The sequence below is a fragment of the Mastomys coucha genome, unplaced genomic scaffold (assembly GCF_008632895.1).
Source record: "Mastomys coucha isolate ucsf_1 unplaced genomic scaffold, UCSF_Mcou_1 pScaffold16, whole genome shotgun sequence".
NCBI classification, from domain to species: Eukaryota; Metazoa; Chordata; class Mammalia; order Rodentia; family Muridae; genus Mastomys; species Mastomys coucha.
This window is the reverse complement of record NW_022196898.1, coordinates 93,407,549-93,417,976: the sequence shown is the minus strand read 5'-3', so window position 1 is coordinate 93,417,976 and position 10,428 is coordinate 93,407,549. Positions and strand designations below refer to the sequence as shown.

Genomic DNA, 10,428 nt, shown 5'->3' with positions numbered 1-10,428 from the left:
GCAGAGAGCCAGAGAGGCAGAGAGGCAGAGGAGGCAGAGGAGGCAGAGAGGCAGAGGAGGCAGAGAGGCAGAGGAAGCAGAGGAGGCAGAGGAGGCAGAGGAGAGGTAGAAAGGCAGAGAGGCAGAGAGGCAGAGGAGGCAGAGAGGCAGAGGAGGCAGAGAGGCAGAGGAGGCAGAGGAGGCAGAGGAGGCAGAGGAGAGGTAGAAAGGCAGAGAGGCAGAGAGGCAGAAGAGGCAGAGGAGGTAGAGGTGGCAGATGCGAAGGAGGCAGGCAGAAGCAGCTACTGCAACTTGATCCCCCCTACCCTCTGGCCTGCTTAACTCTCCTTAACCAAACGAAAGAGAGAGTTCCATCCTCTTAAGAAACAAAACAAAACAAAAAACCTTCTGAAAGGAAGATTACCCCAAATGAAATGAGTGTGCAGGCGGGGGTGAGAGAAGCCACTCAAATATTTCCATATGACCCAGGAGGCAAGCCAAGAAGTGCAGATCTGAGTGACAAAGATTGACATAACTGTTCCATGTAGTAGACCCTTACACTGTACAACCAGCACACAGCCACACCAAGCACTGTGCCAAGTGCTTCTCATGGATAAACTCATGCCATCGTCATCATAGCAGCCCTGTGGGATCGCTGCCTTGGGCATCAGTGACAGCCTTTGAACCCAGGCAGTCTGCTGCCAATCTGTGCTTTCTGGTTCATTATAATTCTCTTTTAACAATGCGCTTGGAGGCCCTGGCACTCCATCTAATAACTTAGGGACAGTCCCATTCGTTGTTCAAAGTCACGCAGGTCTTCCAAAGGAAAAGATCACCCCAGGATGTTATTAAAACAAAACAAAACAAAACACCAGACCTTCCCATTGTGAATGATGCCATAGCTGATCACATTCTTCTGAGAGGGTTTCCAGCCCCCAGGACAGCCCTGCTCACTCGGAGACCATGTGGAGGGAAACTTCCCCAGGGGCAACCCCAAAGAGAGAAACAAAAGCACCAGCAAGACAAAGCCACTTGTATTTTCTGCCATGCCAGGAACTTTCTAGGCCACTCAAGAAAGCCTGAGAGACACAAGCTCTGTCATCTGTTCAAGATGCGGTCTTAGAGAGTGGGTCTCTTGCTTCCAACCTAGAAGAGTACCTCTTTTATTACTATTATTATTATTATTATTATTATTATTATTATTATTGTTATTATTGTTGTTGTTGTTATTTTGTTTGTTGAGAACACTCTGCGCCTTACTCTATATTGTGTGAAACAATGAGTTTTCAGACTGTGCCCCAACCTAAGAGACTCCATCTTACAAACAGCCTGAGCCTGTATCTTGAAGATGAATGGTGACTTTCACAGCTTGGTGGACATTCTAATGTCATGCATCATCTCTTTGGTACCACATCTGGTACCACATGGCACAGACAGATAAATGATTATTACTGAGAGCAGAAATGGCACGGCTCTATCAATATACCAAGGTGACTTGAGACAGTAGGGAAATAAAGACCAACTAAAATAAGATCACGAATTTATCAGGCCATCCAGACCTGGGAAAATCAACAGTTCCCTCTCCTGGCTCCCATAAAAAGGTGGGCACTTAGCACTCCAGAGAGCATGGTTCCCACAGACTGGTCAAGGGCCCACAGGCAGAGAACCCCAGCTATCCCTGGGGCTTTAGCTCGGTCTGCTTCGCCGACGCTGCTAAGCAGAATCAGCGCCTGTGGCTCCCGTTCATCCACCTGGACGGGCTTCCGTCCTTTAGCCCCTTCCTTGACCTGCCCTTCTGCCTTTGCAACTGTACTGAAGTGTACAGCTCAACTATGACCCCGAAGCCTGAATCTACAGCAGCAAGCCAGAGCATCTTCTCCAACTTGGTTAGTCAACTCAGCCCCATAGACTGCATCCCCCTCAGTCTCTCTGCTTTTCAGAACCTTTGAAGCCTCTGGAACCCCACCTCTTAGCCCTTTGTAATCACCCTGAAACTTACTGTTAATGTTTAAAAAAAAAAAAAAAAAGGCTGCTTTTACCTCAAGGGCCATTCCAGAGCCAAATGATCGTGTTCTGACATCAGTTACCCAAAGTTCCATATTCAAATGTGGTTTTTAAAAAGTTCTTGAAATTCTTATTGTAACCAAGTGAAGAGAGTCATAAATCCAAACAGGATTTTCAAATACGTTGTTGGAGACCCCAGGTAGGTGTGTCATGGCCAAGTGAGAGAACCTTTACCGTGTGTCTCAGCTGCTGACGCGCTTAGCCTCAGGGTTAGAGGAAGCCTGAGATCTGTTAAGACAGTGAGGGCTGGGACAGGACCCAGTCACTCCGTTTAGAAGCCAGGACCTCGAAAGTGAACAATTCCATTTTTGTCCTCGGCCGGAACAGGAAATGTCCTTGTCCCCAGGCCCCGAGGTCCAGTAGAGGACTCTGTTGTCTCATCACTTTCACTTTCTGAAGCAATACCTCGGCCTAGAAGCCACACCTAAGCCCAGGACTAAGACCCTAGTCCAGACACTCATGCCTTCTGGGGGAGAGGTTTGCTATTAGATTTCTGGATTTTCATGGTAGGGTTATATGGGTTCCCCACCTACAGCTGTTCTTCTAAGTGGTTTTAGAGTCTCCACTCTTGAGGGAGAATATGACAGAAGCCTCAGAGGTTTGGAAGATTGAAAATTGACCCTTGCACAACAGACTGTTTCTGCCCCAAATAAAGCCACAATTTTCTGATCTAATCCAAAGCTGGGGATCAAACGTGGAAGAGCAGGCAGTGTACTTAACCACGGAGCCGCCTCTCCCACCCAGGTTGAATAGCATCCCATGGCGTATCTATAGTACATCTTGTTTAGCCATTCATCCATGGAGAGTCCCACCTCTCTTCTGTGGCAAGTGATGTGTGAGTGTGGATGGGACCCAAAGCCTTTCAAAACCCTACTTTATAATTTCCTTACAAGTGTGAGGAGGTCTCATTCTCCTTACTATCCCATCAGCGTTTGGGTAGGTGGCGATTCAGCCCTCACATAGCATTAAAGAGACAAGGTACAGAATAAGTTTGCAGTTGTAGGGTAGAGACACTGCACCTTCAGCCCCGCCAGCATATACTTCCACGGCCATCCCTAGAGTTTGGAGCAAAGAATGAGCATTCAGGTCATCAGGCAACCCTGGCAGGTAGAAGGAAACCCCGGCTCTAATCCTGACGTGCTCTGTGCAGAGACCAGAGAGGCAGGAAGACCCTGGGGCTTGGTAGAGGCTCAGGAGAGCTCTGGTCTCAGCACGTGAACTTTACCTTTCTTGGCTGCTAAGGAAGTTACATCAAGCCAGTTGCTCTTGTCAGAAACCAGGCCGTTCTTAGCACTTCATCTCACTCACTCTGCCTGGCCAAGCTGTCCCCATATCTTGGTTCACAAATATGTCCTGATAATCTATTCCACTACCAGACATCATTCACATCACCCCTGTCTCTCATGCCTACTTGACCACCGAAATCCTCACTGGCGTCCGTCCCCACCTTGCTTCTACCCACCTCTCACCCATTCTCCCCATGACAAGGCAGAGTGAGTACCTTTGGAAACATCAGTGGTTTTGAAGTAGACTCATAAGAAGACATTACGCTGTGGCTTTGGTCTGAACTCCTTTCCCTGCAGGGCCCTCCATGGTCTGGTCCTTCTAGACCCCATTTCACATCTCACGCCTGTAGTTCCAGCTTCCACAAGGACAGAGGCACTAACTGGTCCTCTTTCCAGGATTTCAGGGTGTCCTTCTATCTGCACTGCTACTCAGCGCCAGAAACTTCCCAGGCTCAGCTACACTCAGACCTAAATGATTCACTCCCCTGACGATTCAGTAAGTTAGGAGTCTCCCCCGTCCCTTTTCCTCGTAATGGCTTTTCTTTGGCCTACACATAGGTAGGTTTCAACTCCTCCCTGAGAGATTTATTTACTGGCTATCTCTCCTTCCCACTAGAGTGCCAGCCACTTGAGGGCAGGGCCATGTCGGGCTACTGGGTACCCATTGTCTAGCCACCCACATGAAGACCTTTGCACATATAAACAGTCTACAAATGTTTGTAACTCCCATACTGGCCTTATAAACAGGTGAATGAAGGAGGACAGGGCATGGCAGAGGGCCTGAAAAAGTGGCCTAGGGGCAGGTTTCTATGGCCGATCATGCACCCAAACTGGGCCTTGTTCACTTTTGCAGCCAAGAAACCTGTGAATCTCTACACCGTCCACGATGGAGCTGTCCACACTATCCAGAGGTCACCTTTCTTCAATGACATCATCCTCACTGTTGGGGGATGGAACGTGGCCATCTGGAAGGAAGAGGTCATGGTAGGTTGCCTGCAGAACCGAGCGGGTGGGTGTGTCTATGCCACTGAGAAAGACAACAGCAACACGGGCTGTTCCAGGATATTGTGCCTCTGGGGCACTTTATAGAGAAACGAGAACAGATGGTTTGGCTGCAGCTTGTCAACAGAACCACTGGAAACCTTTGAAAACACAACCGCGAGCCTTTCTTTCCAGTCGGGAAGGGAACCACATACAAGGCCCTTGTTCTCTGAAACGTAAGCCTACTTTTTCTTGGAAATATCTACTGTGGGCAGCTCATCTGACTTGAGCTCTGCTACTTGAGACTCATAAGATGGACTCTGGTGCTGAGATGAAGTCCAGGGCTCGCCCAGCCTGCCCACTTTTCTTCTGCACCAGGAACATGTTGGCAGGTTCAGGAAGTTGGCACTTGTAGGCTGAGGGCCCAGGGTTGTCAGAGCACACTGCCTGTCCAGACACACATGAGCACCAGTAAGATTTGGCCAGGATTAAGGCCGGTCCTGCTAGATAAGAGCCTGCCAAGATAAACACGAAAATGCTGGGAGAAAAATTAAACCCAGTGAAGCGGGGGCAGGGCAAACCAGTTCTTTTGGGGGAGAAATCTAAATTACTACGCCCCTTTGGTGAGAAATAATGAGACTATGAAGAAGCTGGTGGGAGAGAGAGAGACAGAGGCAGAGAACATGTGTGGATCCCAGATGGAACACACATATTCTTTCACCAAACAATGGCCCCCTCCTGATCCCTAATTCATACAAATAATTTTTAAAAGAAATGTATGTCGACGCTTTACACAGAGTACCACTGAGCAACGCTGAAAGCCGCTTACATTTCTATCAGCAAACTTTCTAACAATATACTCTGTAGGTTTTGTCTTGTTCTTGTTTGTTTATTTTTCCAATAAGGAAGTTTTATAGTCAGAGCAAAGAAAACCAGCATGATTAACAGAAGACTTGCAGGCCCAAGATCCGGGTTTCCCTAGAGTCTGAAAGAACTTAAAGCGTGGGCACAAAAAGCCGTGGAGGTCACAGAGTGGGGGTGGGGGGGGAGCGTGTGGGCTGGCACGGGGAGGGGGCCTGGGCAGTCTTCCTGCCTCACACGATGTTTCCTGTGTCTGGGTTGACTTGTGGAAGCCAACTGTAATACAGTCGATGTAAGCTCATCCCCGACTTGCTTCCACATAATGAGACTCAGACTGTGGTGATTTTATTAGGCTTTGACAATTGCTGGGGGTTTGGGTCGCCCTTAATCGACTCCTCTAACTGAAGGCCTGGTTCCCTCCACAGCGGTGCACCCCAGGTGAAACGGGCTGTTTCTCCTGGCCATGTGCTCTTCATCCATCTCCCCTCGTGGCGACTCTTCCTTCCTCTTCCCGTTCTTCCTTCTCCTCTCCTCTGGTCTCTCTTCCTCCGACCAGGTCTTTCCAAACCCACCTTCCTCAGATCACTCCAGTAGTTAGCTGTAGCCATTTTGTTGTTGTTGTTGTTGTTGTTGTTGTTGTTTGTTTGTTTGTTTTCGAGACAGGGTTTCCCTGTGTAGCCCTGGCTGTCCTGGAACTCACTCTGTAGACCAGGCTGGCCTTGAACTCAGAAATTCACCTGCCTCTGCCTCCCGAGTGCTGGGATTAAAGGCATGTGCCACCACTACCCAGCACCATTTTTTTTTAATCAATAGTTTTAAATCAAGGGCCAAGGTTTGCATGATGTGAGAACTCACCCTTAAGCCCCCACCTTCCCTTTGGGTATAGTGTTAAGCATTGTAATACTTAGAAATCTCTCTCTCTCTCTCTCTCTCTCTCTCTCTCTCTCTCTCTCTCTCTCCCTCATTTAAAAACTAAGAACAAAACTCCAGAACAAAAGAAAAAAAGATGTCCCAGTGGGATAAACAATACAGTTGAGTAACTAACCACGGCCAACTAAGCTGTGCTTAAAAATAAAAATCATTGTCAGTTTCTCTAGGGTTACTAAAAGGGAAAAAAGAAAAGCTTTCAATGTGCCTTTTAAACTTGTGTTTAGAGTGGACCGCTCCTTCAAACGTGCTGCGCACCGAAAAGGTACACGGCAGGGCACTGGTCCCTGACAAGGCCTGGAGTATTCTACATCGGCCGAGAGGATGGATATGTCGATATCTGGGACCTTCTGGAGAAGACTCATGAACCATCCCAGTCCCAGAATATCTGCATCACCATGATCACTTACATCAAACCCTGGACCTTCTCCTGTATGTTCATTCTAGCCTGTGGAGCAACATGTTTGGGGGAACTAGGAATGCTCTGGCGTTCACCTAGAAAACCTCCCGTGTTTACCCCCACCCCCCCTCCCTCCCCTCCTGCTGTCTTTCTCTCCCTCCCTCTCCCTCCAACTCTTCACTCTAACCTTTGTTTCTCCAACAGTTCTCATCCTTTCCCTTCGCCCTAGCTCCCAAACTCTGGAAGCCCCGTAGTGCCCCTCGGTGTTCTGGTTCATTAGCCTCGATTTCCCAGACCGCGGCGGATAAGGTCAGACTGAGGCTGACTTTGAACCACCGGATGGAAAGCGTCCATCTGGTCTTAACCTGACAGAGTGGTCCTAAATCTTGGCTGCTTTGGGGATATTTCTTTTCCAGAAATACTGAGTTCTGTTTCTTTGCCAAGTTTTTAAATATTGTTTACTTTAGTGATTCTTGCATGGGCCACACCAACAAGCAACTCGCCTCACGGGACTACATGGTTCTCTCCTGAGTTAAATACGTGGAAATAGCAATATACTGCCAAACAAGCATAAATTCAAGGATGTGTCTACAGAAAACTAGTTTATTTATTTCCTTTGTTTTTTGTTTGTTTGGGGTTCCCCCACCACCACCCCGTTTGGCCCAATTAGTATTTTCTGTGTAACTCCAGTATATCTGCCTTTACTGGAAGAAGTTTCCTTTTGTTTTCTAAAGTCCATAGACATAAGAGGGACTCTGATTTTTCTTAGGAATGTCCCACCCAGACACTCGGGCCTCGGGGTCTCTAAATGTCTCAGTGCGGCTTCCGGTTAGCCCTGAGGCACAACCAAAGTGTGTTATCCTATCTTCGGTGCACAAAAACCGACTTTGTACCTGCAGGGTTCTGAGTGCTGGACTCAGACCTTCCTGAAAGTGAGAGGAGACAGACTTCCGGGAGGTGACAGGGAACGAGCGAGCATCCCCATACCCTCGCTGGGTCTGTGTCCCCGAACTCACCCACACAGCAGCCCTGCTTCTGTGGATGTGTGTGCTGAGTGTGCCCTCTGCTCAGAACCTTCCCACGGCTTACCGCTGCCTCCCTCCTTAAGACCTCAGAGAAGATGGGTCAGCCCCTCTCCCTATCTAGACACCGGGAGAGCACGGCCCGAGGTGGTGGGAGCTGCAGAGGCTCAGAGTCTGGGTCTCTTCTCATCAGCTGGAAAGAATGGCTGGTCCAGTCGTGAGCATCGGACCACGTAGCCGGGGCACGGGGCTGGGGGGTGGGGGGAACCACAACAGGCCTTCTGGGAAACCACAAAATGGAAACGGATTTTGTGTCTAACCTCTTGAGATGATTTTCCCTCTGTTAAATTCGCCCACTCATACTTTTTTTTTAAAAATCTTTCAGCTAAGCAGCAGTTTATAGCCATAGCTGACTACTATGGAACACTGCATATCTTAGAAATCCCTTGGACCTTAAGCCACCCTTCCCTGAATGAGGTCAGTGAAGTTGCGACTTTGCGAGTTTGATGTTGCTGGGACGTTTCTTTTTTTTTAAAATGTACACTTGTTAATTTTTTTTGCGTTAGGGTGAGGTGCATGCCATGGCACACTTGTGGAAGTCAAGGGACAACTTGGTTCTTTCCTTCTACCATGTGGGTACCAGGGGAATGGACTTGGGTCATCACACTTGGTTGGCAGCAATACCCTGACCCGCCAAACTATCTTGCCAGCCTTTTGGGCATATTTTTTACTTAATTAATTAATTAATTTTTTTAAACTCCATATTTTATCCTCCCCTCCACACACACACACCTGTCTATCCTCCAACTGTTCCACATCCCATTACTCCTCCCCTTGGGACGTATCTTAAAACTGTGTTTTAAATGTTGGCACTTTTGTTTTACAAGAGAATGAGAGACTTATTTAATAGTATTTTATTTTGGAAAATATTTTAACTATTAAATAATAAAAATTTTATTATTTTATTATTTATTATATTTATTGTTTGCTCATTTTACTTACTTTTTATTTTAAATAATAAAAGAATATGTTTTCATCATATGAGTTAGATAGTTTGATGCTAAGGAAAATAACCAAACACAAGATGGAAAGGAAGTCAAGTGAATGAGGTGCAGACTGGGTGGAGAACTGGTGTGAGGAGTCGGTATTTTCAAACTGTAGCTCAGTTTTAGCTCTGCTGGCGTGTTTACACCCCTCTCCGCCGTCCTCCCCAACCCTAGCACTTTGCCAGCCCCCCATCTGAACTGGCAATACTCCGCCAACCCCAACCTTACCCCAACCACCCAAGCATTTGGAGCAATGCCAAGAATGCAGGTTTAAAAGGACCAATGAGTAGAAAAAAACATAAATATCCATGCTGCTTAAATACATAGACTGCAATCTGTCCCGAGTGCCAGCCCCAGCCTAGCTCTTGCCAGGCACCAGGCATGCCTGGATCACCCTCCTTCCCCAGGTAGATTGCTAATGGTTTCTCTGCTAATGTCCATATGACCCAGTGCTAAGCCCTCTGGGTACCAGAACTCAGATCTACTTGTAGTCCCTTTAAAGGCACCACAGAGAGCTGCAAAGATGGCTCGGCCTCTGAAGGCTAGACTCCCAAGTCTCCATAAATACCTTCATCTGAGTTTACCAAGTTATATTCGCGGAGGATATGTGACTTCAGTCTGCTAAACAAGAAGGAAGAAAAGTGGGGGAGCAAATTCCTATATTTCTACTAGAAAAACGGCAGGGTTTTGCAGCTCTCTCCTCCCAACTGTAACTGCTCCTGTCCTAGGAACCTGCAAGTCACAGAGGCGGGTGGGGGGAGATGGGGCTGTAATACCCGTGGAGGTCAAAGGTGGAGGTCATGGGGGGGGGGCTGTAACACGCGTGGAGGTCAAACGACCCTTTCGCGGGGGTCGCCCAAGACTATCAGAAAGCACTGATATTTACATTATGACTCAAAACAGTAGCAACATTACAACCATGAGGTCACAATTAAAATAACCTTACGGTTGAGGATCACCACAACGTGACGAACTGGATCAAAGGGCTGCAACGTTAGGAAGGCTGAGGACCACTGGCTTAGAGGATGAGTAGCACTTTATCCTTATCCTTCCACTTTACGGTTAAGAAGGTGGTTATTGTCATCAGGCTGCTGAGGGAGATAATGTGGGGAAATCCTAGTTGCAGAGTAACAGCCATTGTAACAGAGCCTTGTAAAGGCCACGGGCGTCCCTGTAGGGTGAGCTCACTGCGGGCTCTTGTTTCTGACAGGTATCAAGTGTGAGCTACTACTTTGAAAGAGAAGTCAGGCATCTGGAATATGTCCAGCAACGCAAGGAAATCCGTGAGCAAGAAAAGAAAGATATGGCCCTGGAACTGGTGAAGAAGAAAACGGTGAGTGAACTTTTTGGATGAGAGTGGCCGTCGTCTCCCACCGGTGGTGGTGGGCTCATCCCACAAGAGTCCTGTGAGAGTCCTGTGCGCTCCCCAGCCTTACACCTTTCTTACGGGCATCAGGAGGGCATTCCTTTGATTTCCTACATGACCATGAGTGAGAACCTCCTGTTGCGCACATGGTGAGATTCTATCACATTTCTGTCTGCTTATTGTGTGTGTGTGGGGGGGGGGGTTGTTCTGGGTGGTAAGAGTGTACACAGCTCACATATGGAGTTCAGACGGTAATTTGTGGGAGTCAGTGTTCTCCTATCAGTAAGTCCCACGGAACAAACTCAGGTCATCAGGCTTGGCGGCAGGCACCGTACCCACTGAGCCATCTCACCAGCCCTGATGTATAATGAGATTCTGTCCAAGTCATCTGTCCTCTAATTGACTACATTTCCAAAGTCCTTTAGTATCACGGACCGGGGTTTCTCGCGGGGGCCCCTTGTTCCGCGGGATGAGGGATTCTGGCCAGGTGGGCACG

At 48.0% G+C, this 10,428-nt stretch overlaps 1 protein-coding gene across 2 annotated transcripts in view; it reads left to right on the top strand.

Moving 5' to 3' along the window:
- Wdr63 (WD repeat domain 63) overlaps window positions 1-10,428 on the top strand; it is a 72,583-nt gene that overhangs the window by 54,540 nt on the left and 7,615 nt on the right. For both annotated transcript variants that reach the window (XM_031375756.1, XM_031375757.1), the window contains 4 exons: window positions 4,183-4,313; window positions 6,326-6,530; window positions 7,906-7,997; window positions 9,777-9,899. In XM_031375756.1, the coding sequence (XP_031231616.1) occupies window positions 4,183-4,313; window positions 6,326-6,530; window positions 7,906-7,997; window positions 9,777-9,899 (551 nt within the window). The remainder of the gene's footprint in view (window positions 1-4,182; window positions 4,314-6,325; window positions 6,531-7,905; window positions 7,998-9,776; window positions 9,900-10,428) is intronic.